This window comes from Stylophora pistillata, chromosome 14, assembly GCF_964205215.1.
Source record: "Stylophora pistillata chromosome 14, jaStyPist1.2, whole genome shotgun sequence".
In the NCBI taxonomy this organism is placed as follows: Eukaryota; Metazoa; Cnidaria; class Anthozoa; order Scleractinia; family Pocilloporidae; genus Stylophora; species Stylophora pistillata.
Genome location: NC_142532.1, coordinates 22,622,042 through 22,647,041, shown reverse-complemented (window position 1 = coordinate 22,647,041; position 25,000 = coordinate 22,622,042). Strand labels below are relative to the sequence as shown.

At 39.4% G+C, this 25,000-nt stretch overlaps 2 protein-coding genes across 2 annotated transcripts; both read right to left on the bottom strand.

Moving 5' to 3' along the window:
• Positions 1-1,149: 1,149 nt before the first annotated feature.
• On the bottom strand, positions 1,150-6,127 carry LOC148717090 (uncharacterized). The gene has a single exon (XM_088745229.1). The coding sequence runs from the start codon at positions 6,124-6,126 to the stop codon at positions 1,870-1,872; it is 4,257 nt and encodes a 1,418-aa protein (XP_088601355.1). The 5' UTR covers position 6,127; the 3' UTR covers positions 1,150-1,869.
• Positions 6,128-11,822: 5,695 nt separating this feature from the next.
• Positions 11,823-20,022, bottom strand: LOC148717089 (uncharacterized). Its single transcript, XM_088745231.1, has one exon. The coding sequence runs from the start codon at positions 20,019-20,021 to the stop codon at positions 15,765-15,767; it is 4,257 nt and encodes a 1,418-aa protein (XP_088601357.1). The 5' UTR covers position 20,022; the 3' UTR covers positions 11,823-15,764.
• Positions 20,023-25,000: the final 4,978 nt, after the last annotated feature.

The window sequence follows — 25,000 nt, the reverse complement described above, 5'->3', positions numbered from 1 at the left end:
AGTGACCTTCTGTTTCCAGTTTTGTTTTTGATGTTTCTGATTTGTATCAAATTTTCCTGTTTTCCTCTCTTTCTGTCTAGGGATAGCTGTTTTACCTAACAAACTATAATGCTTCTATTCTCACCATGAAAAGACTTGGAAAAAAGCCACATTTAAATAACCACAAAATGAGCAAAAACTGGGTAGGAAATATAACATTAACTCTTTCACTCACAAGATCTTATAGGTTCAGAGAATTTGTTATTGGATCAACTAACTTTGTTTTCATCACTTGTCTGCTTGACATTATAATAATATTGTGTGGAGAACTTCTGTTTTGGTCACTTATGCGAGTTAAAGTCCCTATGACACTTTTTTATAATTTTACATCAAAATACAAAGACTCTAACACGTTTTCGCAACATTTGTGGTATTTTGCCCTTTTCTGAATTTTTTATCAAGCCCTATAATCCGCAGATAAAATGTCTGGCCAAGTAAAGAGGGACTGGGCACTGTGACCACACAGTAGGAATCTTGTGGAGAAAAATATTCTTCGAGTCAGGGGTATTCAAAAAACCACAAACTACATATCAAAATGGCATTTTTTGGCTAAAAAGATCGTAAACAGCAGCTTCCACATTCACTTTGCTTCTTTGATAAACTTGGTGTTACTACCGTTATGTCACAGGTTCCAGTACTCTTTAACGCGGCCAAACAGATACGGGGAGCCTAAGTTTGAAACAATTTCAGACTTTTATTGCCTCGTAAAATAACAAAGACGCATTAGAATCACTCACAAATCTTACCAGACACCCTCTGCATACTTCTATTTTTATAATTTAACGCGCAATCCCATAGAAAACCGTAGTGAAAGCTCACGTGTGTAGGGCCGGACAGGTTGACGTAAGCCGGTCCAGAAAAAGCCGTCCGGCTGTAGTGTACTTGTAACGCGACACTGCTCACTGCTGTTAGAAAAAAGAAAAAAACAGTAAAAAGCAGTGAAACAAAAAAGGGAAAGCAGATCACGGTTTTCGATGAATTATGAGTTTCTTGTTCCGACTCGAAAAAATATAGGGAAAACTTTATTGTAGAGTTTTTCTATTAGTTTACCCGTACGCGCCAGTCAATCGCGTCCTGTTAAGTTAAAACAAACTTTTTCGAATTGTTCAAAACTTAGTCAGAGGTCATATGATAAAATGCTTATTGACTGAATTAGGTCGGGCTGAACAGGAAAATGTTCAGTTGGTTCTTGTTCATGACCCATAGACCTCGCTGCGCCCGGTTCTTACGTCATGACCTTGAGGCAAATATTTTCCCGTCCAGCCCTCCAATTCATTCAATAAGTACATAATCTACTGTTGAGAATACACGGGTTTGCATAAGTATTACAAATGTTTCTGTTTTAAGAAAGTTATTTTTATTTTGGAATGTTGAACCACATTATTTCTTGTCAGAAGCTTTGCAAAAATCTCCAAGAAATTTATGATTGAAGTAAAAATCCTATTCCGCTCCATACATTTTATTAAAGTTTCCTTGAATTGACTAACTTATCAATCACCTTTGGAAAAGGATCAAAATTTTCTTCGCTTCACGAACAAATCGCGTTCAAAAAGTGAAAAATTGTAAAAATCTGCTTGGGTCGCTAACTTAGCTGGACTATAATGACCAAAACAAAATGGCTCCTAAGGCTTTTTAACTTTTCAATTCTTAGTAAGAGAGAACTTTACACTGCCTTGTCGCAGATTATTAAACTCAGATGTCCAATGAGCTCTTTACAGAAATGCTTTCCTTTGTGTATATATCCGACCTGCTACAGGTCTAATAATTAATATAAAGTTCCGAGCTTCACGAAGTCCGCTTATTCCACCACAAGGGTTTTATTAATGAAAGTCATGGTTCTTGAGGTGCACTGGACACTGGCCAATTGGTAAAATCAAATGTCACGTTGTCACCAATGAGGATAAATGGTGCCCACTGAGAAATTTTGTCAAAGCCGTTATTTCGCATCCACTTCCTGGCCTTGTGGAGGGATTCACTGGCACTTTCACCGCGAAACAAATGTTTGTAGAAACAAGTCATGAACTGCTCTGTGGCTGTGTCATCCAGGGCCCATCGTGCCGCTAACACTGAGCGAGCTCCGGATCCTAAGAACGCTCGGGCGATTCCAATGACTCCCTCGGTTCTAATCTGTCCACGAGCACTGTGACAACAGCTAAGTACCACTAGTTTAGCTCGCAACCGAGTTTTTGAAATATCCGCCATGGTCAAGAGATAATCTTCTTCTCGTGGAAAAGGTGGGGTTAGTGTAGGGTTCTTAGGAGAAAGAGCAATCTCCCCTCTTTCGGCATCACCATGTGCAGCAATATGTATGAGGCTCACTGAACTTATCGCTTGGAGTACAGCATGCTTTTTCACGGAATCTCCAGTCAAAGGCGTTACACCAAGAAGTCTTCCAATCATATCTGCTTCCTTTCTAGCGCACGGCAATGGTGTTATGTTTCTGCGTCTTCCCTTGTAAATCACCTCTCCAACCTTAGGGTCACCGATTATTAGTGCCCCAGTATGGCTGTGGTAGTCTAGAGGACATTCTTGCACAAGCCTTAGAGCCGTCAGTGATGGAACAATCCGAATCCTGTATGTCTCTGATAAAAACTTGCCTCCTTCGTCAGCCAAGGCTGCAAATGGCACTTGGTACACGCAGGAATCAGGAACAATGATGATCTCGGGCTGCTTCAGTAAACTGACAACAGGAGCGATAATTATCTTGTAACACAAGTGCAGATTTGTTTTAAAATCTTTGGCATCGTAGTCACGTAAGATTGCGCGGTTGTCGTCGTGAAGTGACATCAGTTCGGTGTCATCTAAAGATCGATCTTCGAATTTCTGTTCGGCCGGTAAAATGGCGAAGCTGCGAAAGGTTTCTTTAAAAAACTCATCTAAATCAGGGACTAACCCGGTCACATCGTTTGCTTCAAGGCTCACTTTCTCTTTAGAAAAATGAATAGCTCTCATTGCTTTGAGAATCCAAAACCGTATGTCCTCTTCACTAATCGAAATATACAGGCATGCGCTGTCTACTTCTCTTGCGATAATCTCTTGAATGCCACACCAAGATTGTGGATTGCCTGAGATCTGCTCTTGGACAGAGTACCGAGCTGCTATCAAGTCGGCTAGGCCTCTTGCCCGTCTCAGCTCTTCGACGTAAAGGGCGTCTTGTGACTTTCCGGTGGAAGAGAGCAAGTGACTTAGCAACTTGTAGGGAAAGGTGCCGTGCTCTTCTAAAAGAGATATTTGAAACCCATCGTTGTCTTTGAGAGAACCTCTCAAAGTGTCGAATTTATCGATGCTTTGAAAAAGATACGAGGAGGCTTCTTCAAGATGAGATTGTGACACCTTCAACATCGATAGCCTACAAAGGCATTGAAACTCGTTATAGTGATGTCCAATGTCCCTGCTTAATAGGAGAGCCCTCTTGAGGTATTCTTCGGCCATAGAATAGTTACCAAGGGATTGGAAACACGATCCTATATTTCCGTACTCGACTGCTGCTCCTACTCTCTCACCGATATCCATGTGAATTGCAAGGGCTTTCTCGTAATATTTTACTGCCTTGTCAAATTCGCCACGCTGAAAAGAAATTGCCCCAAGGTGGGAGTAATCTGTTGCTTCTCCGCTTCTGTCACCGATATCCAATCTAATTTCCCTTGCCTTCTTTAGATAGCCGTCGGCCTTTGCATACTTTCCAAGGGAAAAAAACAACGCTGTTAAGTTTCTATAACAAGTTGCTTTTCCTTTTCTGTCGCCAACTTCTATAGTTCTAGCGAGTGCCTTCTCCTGATATTCTTGGGCCTTCTCATATTGACCAAGCGATTGGAACAATTTTCCTAGGTTTCCGTAGCTTGTTGCTTCTCCATCCCTGTCGCCAATTTGTATTTTGATAGCGAGTGCTTTCTCCTGATATTCTCGGGCCTTGTCATATTGACCAAGCGATTGGAACAATGTTCCTAGATTTCCGTAGCTTGTTGCTTCTCCATCCCTGTCGCCAGTTTCTATTTTCATAGCGAGTGCTTTCTCCTGATATTCTCGGGCCTTGTCATATTGACCAAGCGATTGGAACAATGTTCCTAGATTTCCGTAGCCCTTTGCTTCTCCATCCCTGTTGCCAATTTTTATTTTGATAGCGAGTGCTTTCTCCTGATATTCTCGGGCCTTGTCATATTGACCAAGCGATTGGAACAATGTTCCTAGATTTCCGTAGCTTCTTGCTTCTCCATCCCTGTGACCAATTTCTATTTTGATAGCGAGTGCTTTCTCCTGATATTCTCGGGCCTTGTCATATTGACCAAGCGATTGGAACAATGTTCCTAGATTTCCGTAGCTTCTTGCTTCTCCATCCCTGTCGCCAATTTCTATTTTGATAGCGAGTGCATTCTCCTGATATTCTCGGGCCTTGTCATATTGACCAAGCGATTGGAACAATATTCCTAGATTTCCGTAACTTGTTGCTTCTCCATCCCTGTCGCCAATTTCTATTGTGATAGCGAGTGCTTTCTCCTGATATTCTCGGGCCTTGTCATATTGACTAAGCGATTGGAACAATGTTCCTAGTTTTCCGTAGCTTGTTGCTTCTCCATCCCTGTCGCCAATTTCTATTCTGATAACGAGTGCTTTCTCCTGATATTCTCGGGCCTTCTCATATTGACCAAGCGATTGGAACACTGTTCCAAGATTTCCGTAGCTTGTTGCTTCTCCATCCCTGTTGCCAATTTCTATTGTGATAGCGAGTGCTTTCTCCTGGTATTCTCGGGCCTTGTCATATTGACCAAGCGATTGGAACAATATTCCTAGATTTCCGTAGCTCTTTCCTTCTCCATCCCTGTCGCCAATTTCTATTTTGAAAGCGAGTGCTTTCTCCTGATATTCTCGGGCCTTGTCATATTGACTAAGCGATTGGAACAATGTTCCTAGATTTCCGTAGCTTGTTGCTTCTCCATCCCTGTCGCCAATTTCTATTCTGATAGCGAGTGCTTTCTCCTGATATTTTCGGGCCTTGTCATATTGACCAAGCGATTGGAACAATGTTCCAAGATTTCCGTAGCTTGTTGCTTCTCCATCCCTGTTGCCAATTTCTATTGTGATAGCGAGTGCTTTCTCCTGATATTCTCGGGCCTTGTCATATTGACCAAGCGATTGGAACAATGTTCCTAGATTTCCGTAGCTTGCTGCTTCTCCATTATTGTCGCCAGTTTCTATTTTGATAGCGAGTGCTTTCTCCTGATATTCTCGGGCCTTGTCATATTGACCAAGCGATTGGAACAATATTCCAAGGTTTCCGTAGCTTGTTGCTTCTCCATCTCTGTCGCCAATTTCTAGTGTGGTAGCGAGTGCTTTCTCCTGATATTCTCGGGCCTTGTCATATATACCAAGCGATTGGAACAATTGTCCTAGGTTTCCGTAGCTTGCTGCTTCTCCAGCCCTTTCGCCAATTTCTATTCTGATAGCGAGTGCTTTCTCCTGGTATTCTCGGGCCTTGTCATATTGACCAAGTGATCGGAACAGTACTCCTAAGTTTCCGTAGCTTGCTGCTTCTCCATTCCTGTCGCCAATTTCTATTCTGATAGCGAGTGCTTTCTCCTGATATTTTTGGGCCTTGTCATATTGACCAAGTGATTGGAATAACATTCCCAGGTCACCGTAACATGTTGCTTTGCCTTTTCTGTCGCCAATTGATTCCATAATTTTTGTTGCTTGCTCATAAAATGTCCTGGCCTGTATAAACTTACTTTGTGAGTAAAGTGTTTGTGCCAGCATGAAACTAAACCACCCTTTTTCAGTGTCATCAGAGTGGTATAGGAGAAGTTTCCTGAGACATATTTCTTTACTTTTGTAATCTCCCCTGGCTTTGTAAGCATGGAGCATTATCATGTAAATGCATCCGAACATGAAGTTTGCCAATGAACTACTGATGCTCAACGCGTTATTGCTTAGTACTCTCAAGCATTCTTTACATAAATCGATGGCTTGTAACCCACGACCTGTTTGGCGGAGGAAGAGTGCGATTGCCAAACCCATGGAAACGGTAATTAGAACTTCTGTGCTGTCCATGTTGATCTTCTTGGTTGTCATTTGAAATAAAAAAAACCTCATTTACCACAGATGAGTGATTCAAACTTTAATTAATTAATGATTAATAGTATTGCTCGACGAGGCTTCCTTTCGGTCTAAAGACATGACATTGTAACAGGAATAGAGAAGGTCTTGCGTTCGAAACTGAACGTAACGTTTGAATCAGGCAGTATTTGCAGTGAAATCTCACTGTGGAAGGTTCGGTGACTTAAGGAAATGCACCAGAAGGGTTGTCAAATCGATTGATACCTTTAGGGCTTTGCCATAATTTTCTATTGTTATGTTTTTACATGTAATAAAAAATCGGACATCACTAAAAGTTTCGGGCGACACAACTTCCGATCAGATGACTTTCCGGCGACTTGACCGTAAGCCGTCCACCCAGGACCCATATCTCCCCTCCCATGTCCTCTTCGAAAAAGTTTTACGTACGTTTATGTCAACCTGCTTCCCAATCTCTCTCCTTTTTCCCTCCCCGCTTGTCTCTCCTAAACGACAAGGGACGCAAAAGGGAAAGAGTGAGCCTGGGAACGAGATCGGTTTGCGCATCTTGCATCTGAAATTTTCCTTCGATTATCAATCGACTTTGTAAAGCAGTATTTTCGTTTGTGAGACTTAATTATCAGTACCTTTTTTTTCTCATTTATTGTACTATTCATTGGCTGAATCGTGAAAGAAATATTTCAAATGTGATTCACTTTCAATTTCTCAATATGTGCTATTCGGTAGGTAGATCACGGTAATTGAAATCTTACATTTGAAACGAGATAGGAAATTTGAGAGATTTTGTTCCCATTGCTGCTTTTGTTTTGTTTTGTTTTTTCCTTTCGATAGTAATACGAGGTAAAAAGGAGATTTTATATTTCAGCTATGTCTGTGACTACCCGATGTCGTTTCAGTGGGCGCTTATTATTGTTTTCAATTTCCGACAGATATTGCAGTTGTCGCAATCTCTCAACAAAGAGCCCTAACAACAAAAGGGAGCTGAAATTTCATCTCCTTTGTCGGTTGGTGCTCAATTGAACCTGTTTAGTTCCGTTCTAAGCATGAAAAGTATTCTTAAAATCTGAGGAGACGATTTGTGACGAGAAATTTCCATTCCAGACCCATCAAAAAAGTAGCTATCTATATGATAAAATGAATCTTACACCGATTTTGATTGGTTCTTACTCATGATCTCTCGGAGGAAAGAGATAAAGTTGACTTCACGGTATTCAGAGCTTCTTTGTTGTATAAAACAATTAGATTCCTATTAGTAATTAATTCTAGGGTATCATAATGAAAAAAACCATCCTTATTCCTTTATATATCTCGTTCCATGGACAAATTCATAGTTTCTCTTTTTGTATTCTGAAAATGTATTTATTCTTTCTGAATTTTTTCCTGTAGCTTTCTCAACGGTATAATTATGTTAACTATATTTTGAAAACAGAACCGGTACAACTCACCTTCTAACGTTAGAAACGTTCCTTGTTCGTTTTGATGAAGGCACAGGAACTTGTTTACGATCCTCTGACGCTTTTCATCTGGAAAAGTAGAAAAAAATTCCTAAGTGAAAAATTTGGAAATTTATTAAAAGTATATTTATGTTGTTCCTTGTCACGCCATCAAACTGAAAGCAAACCCATTTAACTGGCTTGAGGCCAAGAATCATTGGAATAATTAAAGACATTGAGAACCAAGAACCTGCCTGGGTCTTTTGTTAGAGTCAAATATTTTCCGACGATAAGATATTCGCCCAAAAATTTACTGGGCGTAGTTTGTGGGGGCTAATGTTGGTCCCTTTCAACGCTAGACTGCAAATTTTATTACAATACGGAAAACAAATATTTTTTCTTTTCGTCTCAAAAAACGATAAGATACCCATTGCGTACTGACAATGATGAAGAGACAAATAATCACTTGATACCATTATTTTTTTATACATTCAAGATAGCTTTCTCAGTCCGCCATTTTGATATCTAGGAATAGCATTGGAGGTCATGTTAATGACTGGTAAAAAGTTTCATTTTTCATAGGTCTTTTCCTTTCGGGGTAAACCGTCAATGCTCTTGTATTCCGTAATATTTTTAATTTTGGAATTTATGGCGTCAAGCAAAAACAAAGGATTTCGAGCGGCGCAATCTTCCGTTGAGTGTTAGCATCATAATAAATTCTCAAATCGTTTTTTCCCAGTTCTGTTGTATTCATATTAACGGCCCGTACATATGCATCAGTTTAGAATAAAAAAGATCAACTCCTTTCATCATTATCTGATAATTTATCAGTTCCTGTTTTCACTGTTTTTGTTGAATACCTTTGATCGCGATTTTCAGTTTTCCGTTCAGTCGAACCTGTATTAAGCGGTGTTTGGTGTAACCACCTCATCCACAAATTACGATATCATGTGAACAACACATTCCACTTTTCTCCTAATACTGAGATGCTGTTATAAGACAATGTTTTTGAACGCCTGACCCATCCTTTATTCAAGAAAATCTGCCCACCCCTAAGGAATTTGACGGTACATGAATTTTGTAAGTGTTATGATATAGCACAGAAAACAGTCTTTAACTCGGTCGTGTTATCAGAAAATCCCTCATTCCCAAAACGCCGCTCATCAGAACTTAAAAGCTTATGACAGCCTTGGAAAGTGAAACCTCAAAGTAAATTCCGAGAAATCGGATTTTTCTGACAGCAAAAGGAGAAAAATGACCTGTTCTTTAAAGAAATTTTTGATGAGATGCAGAAAGACAAAACAAAAATAATTTGACCTGATGAGAATGCAGGCTTTACAAGTCAAATTCATTTGGGTCGTTATCCCCCTTTCCCACCCTTTCCTAAAAGAGGTATCGTTTGTTGATCATCACTTACACGAAGCCTCCTGATCTTCATATCACCCGATTCTTACAATATTACCGTTTAATTAGATTAATGTCCCAAAGAAATAAACGTAGATAGTAATGTGTTGTCTCCAAGGAGTACAACACTGATCAAACAAAGCATTTTCTCTTATTTACCAACTTTGTCAGCCACCGTAACTGGAAAATGAATAGCTCATGAAGAGTGGATCGTCACGCACAGATAGCTTACCGCTTCAAGATAGAGGCTCCAATTGCGCTGTAACAAGTCTTGAATGTGATTTTGTGATAAAAATCCAACGGATGTTACCTCTAAAAAAAGGAATTTGGATATATCAACAAAGTTGAAATGGTAAATTGGCCACCGTAATGATTACAAAAGCTGACGTTTCGAGCGTTAGCCCTTCGTCGGAGCGAATAGAGGAATTGTGGGTTGTGTGTGCTTTTAAAGGCAGAAAATGGAGCTACGTTATTGGTGGATGCATGGCAACGAGAAAAACATTCCACTAATTTATTCATGTTTTTCTCGTTGCCATGCACCCACCAATAACGTAGCTCCATTTTCTGCCTTTAAAAGCACACACAACCCACAATTCCTCTATTCGCTCCGACGAAGGGCTAACGCTCGAAACGTCAGCTTTTGTAATCATTACTGTGGCCAATTTACCATTTCAACTTTGTTGATATATCCAAATTATTTCGTTACTCCCACCGACGCAGCCCCAAACAGTTTCTTTCGAAACTATCAGCCTTTATCTAAAAAAAGTAAATTGTTTCAGTTTTGCATGCTCAAATCCATCATCGATAAAAAATGGTTGGACGTCGAAAACCGAAATACATGTATGTATATCAGATGGTGCTTCAAAAGAAGGGTAACAAATATCCGTCTCCTTTTAACTTTCCTTCAGTGGAGGGAGCAAGATGATTTTCAGTTAAGCTTTTGTAATGGACATTTGGTATTAAAAAGTTTCATATAACGGTCGGAATCATGCTCGAGGTTGATGCGTTAGCAGATAGCCCTTCGGCTAACTCTGAGGATCACGGAATTTAATCCTCCGAGAAGGTAGCTTTAAAGAAATCATCATATCCAATGTTGGTTAACGTATCAGTCAATTCATCGAATTTACTCAGTCTTTGGTAGGTCAAGATTTATTTACTTATTTATTTATTTATTATAATTTAATGGCAATGATGACAAATAAATAAATCTAAATGTACAAACAAACAAAGCCATAAGGATAATCTGTAAAAGAATGGAACACTCCATGCAAGAAAGATCACCGTGTAGCTAATCTAAATAAGTCAAATATAATGAGGGACAGAAAAATTTTAGATCAAAAATAAAAACATTAAAAACGTCAATGTTCCTTACTCAAAAACTTCCTCACTCTCGACTTAAGAACTGCAAGACTAGGAGATCATCTAAGATCTAAGGGTATCGAACTCCACATTTCAACAATTCTATTAAAATAAGTGGATTGAAAATTAGTCGTTCTCGCAAAATTCATCTTCGTATTAACGGCTCGTACATCATACATCAGTTTAGAATAAAAAAGATTAACTCCTTTCATCATTATCTGATAATTTATCAGTTCCTGTTTTCACTGTTTTTGTTGAATACCTTTGATCGCGATTTTCAGTTTTCCGTTCAGTCGAACCTGTATTAAGCGGTGCTTGGTGTAACCACCTCACCCCACAGAATATGATACCATTTGAACAACACATTCTGCTGTTCTCCTAATACTGAGATGCTGTTGTAAGACACTGTTGTTGAACGCCTGACCCATCACCTATTCGAGAAAACCTGTCCACCCCTAAGGAATTTGACGGTACATGAATTTTGTAAGTGCTCTGATGGAACACAGAAAGCAGATCATAACAGCGAGGACATCCCCACGTAATATCGTTTACTCGGTTGAGTTATCAGAAAATCCCTCATTCGCAAAACACTGCTTATCAGGCCTTGAAAGCACTTAATAGCCTTGGAAAGGGAAACCTCAAGGTAAATTCCGAGAAATCAGATATTTCTAACATCAAAAGGAGAAAAATCATTTGTTCTTTAAAAGAATTTTCGATGAAATGCAGAAGAATAAAACAAAAACAATTTGACCTGATGAGAATGCAGGCTTTTCAAGTCAAATTTATTTAGGGTCTTTGTTCCCCTTTGCCTCCCCTCCCTTAAAGAGTTATCATTTGTTGATCGTCACTCACACGAGGCCAAGTGAGATCTTTTCGATCGTGATATCACGTGATTGTTACAATTTTTCTGTCTTATTTAGATTCATACCCTAAAGAAATAAATCTAGATGGTTATGTGTTGTCTCTTAAGGGTACAACACCGATCAACCCAAGCCTTTTCTCTTCTTATTTACCAACTTTGTCACCCACTAGCTGGAATATGAACAGCTCATGAAGGTTCAAGGTTCAAGGTTCAAGGTTTATTTATTTCACACTATTTACATAAAATTAACATAGATAGAAAATTATAATTGCAACAAATGATTACAGAATAAAATGAATAAAGTACAGATTACAAAAATGTGTGTGGTGGTCAAAGTAGCGGGGGCTTTCTAGTTGGCCACCACCAACTTTTAGATAAACAAAGAAATGGCACAGAGCTTTATTGGTATTTTGTAAAAAATGTGGAAGGTGTTTGTAGAGCCTAGGATTGATGTGCAAGAGAGAATTACGTGTATATAATTTAAGGTATGTTAGAGATATACTGAACCAAGCAAGAGATCTATACAGGACAAGCTTACTAAGAGAAAAACAGACACACATACAAACAAACAATGAACAGCAACAACAATGAACGACAGAAAGCAGAAACGGAAACAAAGGGAGCACAGATAGCTTACCGTTTCAAGACAGGCTTCAACTGTGCTGTAACAAGTCTTGACTGTGATTTTGGGAAAAAAATCCAACAGTTCTTACAAAACAATGTGTACTGAGACCGGATGATACCTATAAAAAAAAGTAAACTGTTTCATTTTTGCATGCTCAAATCCATCATCGATAAAAAAAAAGTTCGACGTGCAAAACCGAAATACATCAGAGGGCGCTTCAAAAGAAGGATAACAAATATCCTTCTCCTCTTAACTTTCTCTGGTGGAAGGAACAAAATTATTTTCAGTTAAGCTGTAATGGACATTTGTCATTCTCATTTTTTACAAAACAGTTAGAATTCTGCTCAAGCTTGGTGCGTTAGTAGATAGCCCTTCGGCTAACTCAGAGGATGACGGAATGATTTAATCCTCCGAGAAGGTAGCTTTAAAGAAATCATCATATCCAATGCTGGTTAACCTACCAGTCAATTCATGGAATTTACTCAGTGTTTGGCAGGTCAAGATGAAGTTCGAAACGTCAAACTGACCTCGCCGTTTATGACTTTTTTCAGTTTTTATCTCACATATCAGAATTCTCTTCCGTCAAGTCATTAATCATATCGCTCATAACAGGACGAGGTTTGTTTTTCCAGGCAACAGTAACCAATTTTACAGGTGAATCAGTTATTTGAACAGACAAAACTTACCACGACCTTTAGCTCTCAGAGTCCTGCTTTGAAAATAAAGTTAACAATCTCTATTCGTCCTTTGAGTTTTTCCAACATACGTCATAAGTCAGTCATATCGGGCAGCCAATAAAATATCGTTTCGTGTTTCTTACGCGGAATCTGTTTGACTGAATATTCCATAGTGATTCTTTTCCCCACGTCCGCTGAATATAACGGTTAAACGCAGGCGCCAGTGGAAAAGGTTCTTTAATTCGTCAGTTACGTAGTAACTTAGTCCGTTTGTCGTTAGCCGATTTACGTAGGATTCCTATTAGACCAACACAGCATTATCTTTCATTTTTTGAGCGTTACTCAGATATATGCACCGGACGCGCCTTTTTCACTGTCAGTTCTTTTGGCGTGAAAACTGAAAAATCACACAACATGAACAAGGAAATATTTTCCACCCTCAGATATGAATGAATGGACAACTGGTCGGCTTATGAGCCAAGGGAGGAAAAGGAATGCACTCGCTCTAAGGACAACTGGAGAAGAATCAAAAAGGTAAATTCATTTGTTTATTTTCATCTCAATTGTGCGGCAGTATATTATTAAAAACTGGATCATTGGATAATGCAATTCAAGACTTTTCATTGGCTTAGCCATTATGGTATATGAGCCAGTGTACCATAATCTAATATCTGTACATTGTAACTGCCGGTTTCTTCTTACAAAATAAAGTCCAGAAGATTTGTCTAATATCTTGGGGGCGTTTTCTTTTCATAAAACAATTATTCCACTTGCGCTAGTTGGATATGAGATGATTATAGCCAACTCGGCGCTATGCGCCTCGTTGACTATCTATCATCTCATATCCAACGCGCGCTCGTGGAATAATTGTTAACTACTCCTGCAAGTACTCCTGCAAACTCTCTCAACCTCGTTCCCGGGGTCTCTCATCCTCCCACCCCCTTGAGTAAGAGAGGAGGGACCCTAGGAACGAGATTGAATGTGTCTCATCCCTCGGGACCCCTTCATGTGAGAGGAGACAAGCCTGAGGCGTGCTAGAGGACGCACGCGAGGGCATCAAGCCCTAAATCGATGCTTCTAGAATATTTTTTTTTCAGATTTCGGAGGTAAATTGCAAGGTTTTCATGACAAGGGTAGTTACAGGTATTCGATGTCTTTCATATTTACATTTGGGTATTCAACCTTAGGAATTACCAGTATCTAATTTCTCACTGCTGGGTCATTTATCAAAATCACGAGAATAAAGCAAATGAACACTAACTTAAGAAGCTTTGATTGTTAAACAAATTCTCCTTGTCATTACTAGAGGGAATTGTATAGAGATAGGTATTGTGAAAATGCATACTCATGTTAGCGTCAAGGATCAAATTTCTCATGGCATTGATAACAAATTGGAAAGCAAAGCTTCCTTGCCACTCTCTTCAGTGAGTGACCTTCTGTTTCCAGTTTTGTTTTTGATGTTTCTGATTTGTATCAAATTTTCCTGTTTTCCTCTCTTTCTGTCTAGGGATAGCTGTTTTACCTAACAAACTATAATGCTTCTATTCTCACCATGAAAAGACTTGGAAAAAAGCCACATTTAAATAACCACAAAATGAGCAAAAACTGGGTAGGAAATATAACATTAACTCTTTCACTCACAAGATCTTATAGGTTCAGAGAATTTGTTATTGGATCAACTAACTTTGTTTTCATCACTTGTCTGCTTGACATTATAATAATATTGTGTGGAGAACTTCTGTTTTGGTCACTTATGCGAGTTAAAGTCCCTATGACACTTTTTTATAATTTTACATCAAAATACAAAGACTCTAACACGTTTTCGCAACATTTGTGGTATTTTGCCCTTTTCTGAATTTTTTATCAAGCCCTATAATCCGCAGATAAAATGTCTGGCCAAGTAAAGAGGGACTGGGCACTGTGACCACACAGTAGGAATCTTGTGGAGAAAAATATTCTTCGAGTCAGGGGTATTCAAAAAACCACAAACTACATATCAAAATGGCATTTTTTGGCTAAAAAGATCGTAAACAGCAGCTTCCACATTCACTTTGCTTCTTTGATAAACTTGGTGTTACTACCGTTATGTCACAGGTTCCAGTACTCTTTAACGCGGCCAAACAGATACGGGGAGCCTAAGTTTGAAACAATTTCAGACTTTTATTGCCTCGTAAAATAACAAAGACGCATTAGAATCACTCACAAATCTTACCAGACACCCTCTGCATACTTCTATTTTTATAATTTAACGCGCAATCCCATAGAAAACCGTAGTGAAAGCTCACGTGTGTAGGGCCGGACAGGTTGACGTAAGCCGGTCCAGAAAAAGCCGTCCGGCTGTAGTGTACTTGTAACGCGACACTGCTCACTGCTGTTAGAAAAAAGAAAAAAACAGTAAAAAGCAGTGAAACAAAAAAGGGAAAGCAGATCACGGTTTTCGATGAATTATGAGTTTCTTGTTCCGACTCGAAAAAATATAGGGAAAACTTTATTGTAGAGTTTTTCTATTAGTTTACCCGTACGCGCCAGTCAATCGCGTCCTGTTAAGTTAAAACAAACTTTTTCGAATTGTTCAAAACTTAGTCAGAGGTCATATGATAAAATGCTTATTGACTGAATTAGGTCGGGCTGAACAGGAAAATGTTCAGTTGGTTCTTGTTCATGACCCATAGACCTCGCTGCGCCCGGTTCTTACGTCATGACCTTGAGGCAAATATTTTCCCGTCCAGCCCTCCAATTCATTCAATAAGTACATAATCTACTGTTGAGAATACACGGGTTTGCATAAGTATTACAAATGTTTCTGTTTTAAGAAAGTTATTTTTATTTTGGAATGTTGAACCACATTATTTCTTGTCAGAAGCTTTGCAAAAATCTCCAAGAAATTTATGATTGAAGTAAAAATCCTATTCCGCTCCATACATTTTATTAAAGTTTCCTTGAATTGACTAACTTATCAATCACCTTTGGAAAAGGATCAAAATTTTCTTCGCTTCACGAACAAATCGCGTTCAAAAAGTGAAAAATTGTAAAAATCTGCTTGGGTCGCTAACTTAGCTGGACTATAATGACCAAAACAAAATGGCTCCTAAGGCTTTTTAACTTTTCAATTCTTAGTAAGAGAGAACTTTACACTGCCTTGTCGCAGATTATTAAACTCAGATGTCCAATGAGCTCTTTACAGAAATGCTTTCCTTTGTGTATATATCCGACCTGCTACAGGTCTAATAATTAATATAAAGTTCCGAGCTTCACGAAGTCCGCTTATTCCACCACAAGGGTTTTATTAATGAAAGTCATGGTTCTTGAGGTGCACTGGACACTGGCCAATTGGTAAAATCAAATGTCACGTTGTCACCAATGAGGATAAATGGTGCCCACTGAGAAATTTTGTCAAAGCCGTTATTTCGCATCCACTTCCTGGCCTTGTGGAGGGATTCACTGGCACTTTCACCGCGAAACAAATGTTTGTAGAAACAAGTCATGAACTGCTCTGTGGCTGTGTCATCCAGGGCCCATCGTGCCGCTAACACTGAGCGAGCTCCGGATCCTAAGAACGCTCGGGCGATTCCAATGACTCCCTCGGTTCTAATCTGTCCACGAGCACTGTGACAACAGCTAAGTACCACTAGTTTAGCTCGCAACCGAGTTTTTGAAATATCCGCCATGGTCAAGAGATAATCTTCTTCTCGTGGAAAAGGTGGGGTTAGTGTAGGGTTCTTAGGAGAAAGAGCAATCTCCCCTCTTTCGGCATCACCATGTGCAGCAATATGTATGAGGCTCACTGAACTTATCGCTTGGAGTACAGCATGCTTTTTCACGGAATCTCCAGTCAAAGGCGTTACACCAAGAAGTCTTCCAATCATATCTGCTTCCTTTCTAGCGCACGGCAATGGTGTTATGTTTCTGCGTCTTCCCTTGTAAATCACCTCTCCAACCTTAGGGTCACCGATTATTAGTGCCCCAGTATGGCTGTGGTAGTCTAGAGGACATTCTTGCACAAGCCTTAGAGCCGTCAGTGATGGAACAATCCGAATCCTGTATGTCTCTGATAAAAACTTGCCTCCTTCGTCAGCCAAGGCTGCAAATGGCACTTGGTACACGCAGGAATCAGGAACAATGATGATCTCGGGCTGCTTCAGTAAACTGACAACAGGAGCGATAATTATCTTGTAACACAAGTGCAGATTTGTTTTAAAATCTTTGGCATCGTAGTCACGTAAGATTGCGCGGTTGTCGTCGTGAAGTGACATCAGTTCGGTGTCATCTAAAGATCGATCTTCGAATTTCTGTTCGGCCGGTAAAATGGCGAAGCTGCGAAAGGTTTCTTTAAAAAACTCATCTAAATCAGGGACTAACCCGGTCACATCGTTTGCTTCAAGGCTCACTTTCTCTTTAGAAAAATGAATAGCTCTCATTGCTTTGAGAATCCAAAACCGTATGTCCTCTTCACTAATCGAAATATACAGGCATGCGCTGTCTACTTCTCTTGCGATAATCTCTTGAATGCCACACCAAGATTGTGGATTGCCTGAGATCTGCTCTTGGACAGAGTACCGAGCTGCTATCAAGTCGGCTAGGCCTCTTGCCCGTCTCAGCTCTTCGACGTAAAGGGCGTCTTGTGACTTTCCGGTGGAAGAGAGCAAGTGACTTAGCAACTTGTAGGGAAAGGTGCCGTGCTCTTCTAAAAGAGATATTTGAAACCCATCGTTGTCTTTGAGAGAACCTCTCAAAGTGTCGAATTTATCGATGCTTTGAAAAAGATACGAGGAGGCTTCTTCAAGATGAGATTGTGACACCTTCAACATCGATAGCCTACAAAGGCATTGAAACTCGTTATAGTGATGTCCAATGTCCCTGCTTAATAGGAGAGCCCTCTTGAGGTATTCTTCGGCCATAGAATAGTTACCAAGGGATTGGAAACACGATCCTATATTTCCGTACTCGACTGCTGCTCCTACTCTCTCACCGATATCCATGTGAATTGCAAGGGCTTTCTCGTAATATTTTACTGCCTTGTCAAATTCGCCACGCTGAAAAGAAATTGCCCCAAGGTGGGAGTAATCTGTTGCTTCTCCGCTTCTGTCACCGATATCCAATCTAATTTCCCTTGCCTTCTTTAGATAGCCGTCGGCCTTTGCATACTTTCCAAGGGAAAAAAACAACGCTGTTAAGTTTCTATAACAAGTTGCTTTTCCTTTTCTGTCGCCAACTTCTATAGTTCTAGCGAGTGCCTTCTCCTGATATTCTTGGGCCTTCTCATATTGACCAAGCGATTGGAACAATTTTCCTAGGTTTCCGTAGCTTGTTGCTTCTCCATCCCTGTCGCCAATTTGTATTTTGATAGCGAGTGCTTTCTCCTGATATTCTCGGGCCTTGTCATATTGACCAAGCGATTGGAACAATGTTCCTAGATTTCCGTAGCTTGTTGCTTCTCCATCCCTGTCGCCAGTTTCTATTTTCATAGCGAGTGCTTTCTCCTGATATTCTCGGGCCTTGTCATATTGACCAAGCGATTGGAACAATGTTCCTAGATTTCCGTAGCCCTTTGCTTCTCCATCCCTGTTGCCAATTTTTATTTTGATAGCGAGTGCTTTCTCCTGATATTCTCGGGCCTTGTCATATTGACCAAGCGATTGGAACAATGTTCCTAGATTTCCGTAGCTTCTTGCTTCTCCATCCCTGTGACCAATTTCTATTTTGATAGCGAGTGCTTTCTCCTGATATTCTCGGGCCTTGTCATATTGACCAAGCGATTGGAACAATGTTCCTAGATTTCCGTAGCTTCTTGCTTCTCCATCCCTGTCGCCAATTTCTATTTTGATAGCGAGTGCATTCTCCTGATATTCTCGGGCCTTGTCATATTGACCAAGCGATTGGAACAATATTCCTAGATTTCCGTAACTTGTTGCTTCTCCATCCCTGTCGCCAATTTCTATTGTGATAGCGAGTGCTTTCTCCTGATATTCTCGGGCCTTGTCATATTGACTAAGCGATTGGAACAATGTTCCTAGTTTTCCGTAGCTTGTTGCTTCTCCATCCCTGTCGCCAATTTCTATTCTGATAACGAGTGCTTTCTCCTGATATTCTCGGGCCTTCTCATATTGACCAAGCGATTGGAACACTGTTCCAAGATTTCCGTAGCTTGTTGCTTCTCCATCCCTGTTGCCAATTTCTATTGTGATAGCGAGTGCTTTCTCCTGGTATTCTCGGGCCTTGTCATATTGACCAAGCGATTGGAACAATATTCCTAGATTTCCGTAGCTCTTTCCTTCTCCATCCCTGTCGCCAATTTCTATTTTGAAAGCGAGTGCTTTCTCCTGATATTCTCGGGCCTTGTCATATTGACTAAGCGATTGGAACAATGTTCCTAGATTTCCGTAGCTTGTTGCTTCTCCATCCCTGTCGCCAATTTCTATTCTGATAGCGAGTGCTTTCTCCTGATATTTTCGGGCCTTGTCATATTGACCAAGCGATTGGAACAATGTTCCAAGATTTCCGTAGCTTGTTGCTTCTCCATCCCTGTTGCCAATTTCTATTGTGATAGCGAGTGCTTTCTCCTGATATTCTCGGGCCTTGTCATATTGACCAAGCGATTGGAACAATGTTCCTAGATTTCCGTAGCTTGCTGCTTCTCCATTATTGTCGCCAGTTTCTATTTTGATAGCGAGTGCTTTCTCCTGATATTCTCGGGCCTTGTCATATTGACCAAGCGATTGGAACAATATTCCAAGGTTTCCGTAGCTTGTTGCTTCTCCATCTCTGTCGCCAATTTCTAGTGTGGTAGCGAGTGCTTTCTCCTGATATTCTCGGGCCTTGTCATATATACCAAGCGATTGGAACAATTGTCCTAGGTTTCCGTAGCTTGCTGCTTCTCCAGCCCTTTCGCCAATTTCTATTCTGATAGCGAGTGCTTTCTCCTGGTATTCTCGGGCCTTGTCATATTGACCAAGTGATCGGAACAGTACTCCTAAGTTTCCGTAGCTTGCTGCTTCTCCATTCCTGTCGCCAATTTCTATTCTGATAGCGAGTGCTTTCTCCTGATATTTTTGGGCCTTGTCATATTGACCAAGTGATTGGAATAACATTCCCAGGTCACCGTAACATGTTGCTTTGCCTTTTCTGTCGCCAATTGATTCCATAATTTTTGTTGCTTGCTCATAAAATGTCCTGGCCTGTATAAACTTACTTTGTGAGTAAAGTGTTTGTGCCAGCATGAAACTAAACCACCCTTTTTCAGTGTCATCAGAGTGGTATAGGAGAAGTTTCCTGAGACATATTTCTTTACTTTTGTAATCTCCCCTGGCTTTGTAAGCATGGAGCATTATCATGTAAATGCATCCGAACATGAAGTTTGCCAATGAACTACTGATGCTCAACGCGTTATTGCTTAGTACTCTCAAGCATTCTTTACATAAATCGATGGCTTGTAACCCACGACCTGTTTGGCGGAGGAAGAGTGCGATTGCCAAACCCATGGAAACGGTAATTAGAACTTCTGTGCTGTCCATGTTGATCTTCTTGGTTGTCATTTGAAATAAAAAAAACCTCATTTACCACAGATGAGTGATTCAAACTTTAATTAATTAATGATTAATAGTATTGCTCGACGAGGCTTCCTTTCGGTCTAAAGACATGACATTGTAACAGGAATAGAGAAGGTCTTGCGTTCGAAACTGAACGTAACGTTTGAATCAGGCAGTATTTGCAGTGAAATCTCACTGTGGAAGGTTCGGTGACTTAAGGAAATGCACCAGAAGGGTTGTCAAATCGATTGATACCTTTAGGGCTTTGCCATAATTTTCTATTGTTATGTTTTTACATGTAATAAAAAATCGGACATCACTAAAAGTTTCGGGCGACACAACTTCCGATCAGATGACTTTCCGGCGACTTGACCGTAAGCCGTCCACCCAGGACCCATATCTCCCCTCCCATGTCCTCTTCGAAAAAGTTTTACGTACGTTTATGTCAACCTGCTTCCCAATCTCTCTCCTTTTTCCCTCCCCGCTTGTCTCTCCTAAACGACAAGGGACGCAAAAGGGAAAGAGTGAGCCTGGGAACGAGATCGGTTTGCGCATCTTGCATCTGAAATTTTCCTTCGATTATCAATCGACTTTGTAAAGCAGTATTTTCGTTTGTGAGACTTAATTATCAGTACCTTTTTTTTCTCATTTATTGTACTATTCATTGGCTGAATCGTGAAAGAAATATTTCAAATGTGATTCACTTTCAATTTCTCAATATGTGCTATTCGGTAGGTAGATCACGGTAATTGAAATCTTACATTTGAAACGAGATAGGAAATTTGAGAGATTTTGTTCCCATTGCTGCTTTTGTTTTGTTTTGTTTTTTCCTTTCGATAGTAATACGAGGTAAAAAGGAGATTTTATATTTCAGCTATGTCTGTGACTACCCGATGTCGTTTCAGTGGGCGCTTATTATTGTTTTCAATTTCCGACAGATATTGCAGTTGTCGCAATCTCTCAACAAAGAGCCCTAACAACAAAAGGGAGCTGAAATTTCATCTCCTTTGTCGGTTGGTGCTCAATTGAACCTGTTTAGTTCCGTTCTAAGCATGAAAAGTATTCTTAAAATCTGAGGAGACGATTTGTGACGAGAAATTTCCATTCCAGACCCATCAAAAAAGTAGCTATCTATATGATAAAATGAATCTTACACCGATTTTGATTGGTTCTTACTCATGATCTCTCGGAGGAAAGAGATAAAGTTGACTTCACGGTATTCAGAGCTTCTTTGTTGTATAAAACAATTAGATTCCTATTAGTAATTAATTCTAGGGTATCATAATGAAAAAAACCATCCTTATTCCTTTATATATCTCGTTCCATGGACAAATTCATAGTTTCTCTTTTTGTATTCTGAAAATGTATTTATTCTTTCTGAATTTTTTCCTGTAGCTTTCTCAACGGTATAATTATGTTAACTATATTTTGAAAACAGAACCGGTACAACTCACCTTCTAACGTTAGAAACGTTCCTTGTTCGTTTTGATGAAGGCACAGGAACTTGTTTACGATCCTCTGACGCTTTTCATCTGGAAAAGTAGAAAAAAATTCCTAAGTGAAAAATTTGGAAATTTATTAAAAGTATATTTATGTTGTTCCTTGTCACGCCATCAAACTGAAAGCAAACCCATTTAACTGGCTTGAGGCCAAGAATCATTGGAATAATTAAAGACATTGAGAACCAAGAACCTGCCTGGGTCTTTTGTTAGAGTCAAATATTTTCCGACGATAAGATATTCGCCCAAAAATTTACTGGGCGTAGTTTGTGGGGGCTAATGTTGGTCCCTTTCAACGCTAGACTGCAAATTTTATTACAATACGGAAAACAAATATTTTTTCTTTTCGTCTCAAAAAACGATAAGATACCCATTGCGTACTGACAATGATGAAGAGACAAATAATCACTTGATACCATTATTTTTTTATACATTCAAGATAGCTTTCTCAGTCCGCCATTTTGATATCTAGGAATAGCATTGGAGGTCATGTTAATGACTGGTAAAAAGTTTCATTTTTCATAGGTCTTTTCCTTTCGGGGTAAACCGTCAATGCTCTTGTATTCCGTAATATTTTTAATTTTGGAATTTATGGCGTCAAGCAAAAACAAAGGATTTCGAGCGGCGCAATCTTCCGTTGAGTGTTAGCATCATAATAAATTCTCAAATCGTTTTTTCCCAGTTCTGTTGTATTCATATTAACGGCCCGTACATATGCATCAGTTTAGAATAAAAAAGATCAACTCCTTTCATCATTATCTGATAATTTATCAGTTCCTGTTTTCACTGTTTTTGTTGAATACCTTTGATCGCGATTTTCAGTTTTCCGTTCAGTCGAACCTGTATTAAGCGGTGTTTGGTGTAACCACCTCATCCACAAATTACGATATCATGTGAACAACACATTCCACTTTTCTCCTAATACTGAGATGCTGTTATAAGACAATGTTTTTGAACGCCTGACCCATCCTTTATTCAAGAAAATCTGCCCACCCCTAAGGAATTTGACGGTACATGAATTTTGTAAGTGTTATGATATAGCACAGAAAACAGTCTTTAACTCGGTCGTGTTATCAGAAAATCCCTCATTCCCAAAACGCCGCTCATCAGAACTTAAAAGCTTATGACAGCCTTGGAAAGTGAAACCTCAAAGTAAATTCCGAGAAATCGGATTTTTCTGACAGCAAAAGGAGAAAAATGACCTGTTCTTTAAAGAAATTTTTGATGAGATGCAGAAAGACAAAACAAAAATAATTTGACCTGATGAGAATGCAGGCTTTACAAGTCAAATTCATTTGGGTCGTTATCCCCCTTTCCCACCCTTTCCTAAAAGAGGTATCGTTTGTTGATCATCACTTACACGAAGCCTCCTGATCTTCATATCACCCGATTCTTACAATATTACCGTTTAATTAGATTAATGTCCCAAAGAAATAAACGTAGATAGTAATGTGTTGTCTCCAAGGAGTACAACACTGATCAAACAAAGCATTTTCTCTTATTTACCAACTTTGTCAGCCACCGTAACTGGAAAATGAATAGCTCATGAAGAGTGGATCGTCACGCACAGATAGCTTACCGCTTCAAGATAGAGGCTCCAATTGCGCTGTAACAAGTCTTGAATGTGATTTTGTGATAAAAATCCAACGGATGTTACCTCTAAAAAAAGTAATTTGGATATATCAACAAAGTTGAAATGGTAAATTGGCCACCGTAATGATTACAAAAGCTGACGTTTCGAGCGTTAGCCCTTCGTCGGAGCGAATAGAGGAATTGTGGGTTGTGTGTGCTTTTAAAGGCAGAAAATGGAGCTACGTTATTGGTGGATGCATGGCAACGAGAAAAACATTCCACTAATTTATTCATGTTTTTCTCGTTGCCATGCACCCACCAATAACGTAGCTCCATTTTCTGCCTTTAAAAGCACACACAACCCACAATTCCTCTATTCGCTCCGACGAAGGGCTAACGCTCGAAACGTCAGCTTTTGTAATCATTACTGTGGCCAATTTACCATTTCAACTTTGTTGATATATCCAAATTATTTCGTTACTCCCACCGACGCAGCCCCAAACAGTTTCTTTCGAAACTATCAGCCTTTATCTAAAAAAAGTAAATTGTTTCAGTTTTGCATGCTCAAATCCATCATCGATAAAAAATGGTTGGACGTCGAAAACCGAAATACATGTATGTATATCAGATGGTGCTTCAAAAGAAGGGTAACAAATATCCGTCTCCTTTTAACTTTCCTTCAGTGGAGGGAACAAGATGATTTTCAGTTAAGCTTTTGTAATGGACATTTGGTATTAAAAATTTCCAAACAACGGTCGGAATCATGCTCGAGGTTGATGCGTTAGCAGATAGCCCTTCGGCTAACTCAGAAGATGACGGAATTTAATCCTCCGAGAAGGTAGCTTTAAAGAAATCATCACATCCAATGCTGGTTAACATACTAGTCAATTCATCGAATTTACTCAGTGTTTCGTAGGTCAAGATTTATTTACTTATTTATTTATTTATTTATTTATTATGATTTAATGGCAATGATGACAAATAAATAAATCTAAATGTACAAACAAACAAAGCCATGAGGATAATCTGTAAAAGAGTGGAACACTCCACGCAAGACAGATCAGCGTGTAGCTAATCTAAATAAGTCAAATATAATGAGGGACAGAAAAATTTTAGATCAAAAATAAAAACATTAAAAACATCAATGTTCCTTACCTAAAAACTTTCTCTCTCTAGACTTAAAAACTGCAAGACTAGGAGATAATCTAATATCTAAGGGTATCGAACTCCACATTTCAACAACTCTATTAAAATAAGTGGATTTAAAATTAGTCGTTCTCGCAAAATTCATCTTCGTATTAACGGCCCGTACATCATGCATCAGTTTAGAATAAAAAAGATCAACTCCTTTCATCATTATCTAATAATTTATCAGTTCTTGTTTTCACTGTTTTTGTTGAATACCTTTGATCGCGAGTTTCAGTTTCCGTTCAGTCGAACCTGTATTAAGCGGTGTTTGGTGTAACCACCTCACCCCACAAAATAGTACCATTTGAACAACACATTCCGCTGTTCTCCTAATACTGAGATGCTGTTGTAAGACACTGTTGTTGAACGCCTGACCCATCCCCTATTCGAGAAAACCTGTCCACCCCTAAGGAATTTGACGGTACATGAATTTTGTAAGTGCTCTGATGGAACACAGAAAGCAGATCATAACAGCGAGGACATCCCCACGTAATATCGTTTACTCGGTTGAGTTATCAGAAAATCCCTCATTCGCAAAACACTGCTTATCAGGCCTTGAAAGCACTTAATAGCCTTGGAAAGGGAAACCTCAAGGTACATTCCGAGAAATCAGATTTTTCTAACATCAAAAGGAGAAAAATCATTCGTTCTTTCAAAGAATTTTCAATGAGATGCAGAAGAATAAAACAAAAACAATTTGACCTGATGAGAATGCAAGCTTTCAAGTCAAATTTATTTATGGTCTTT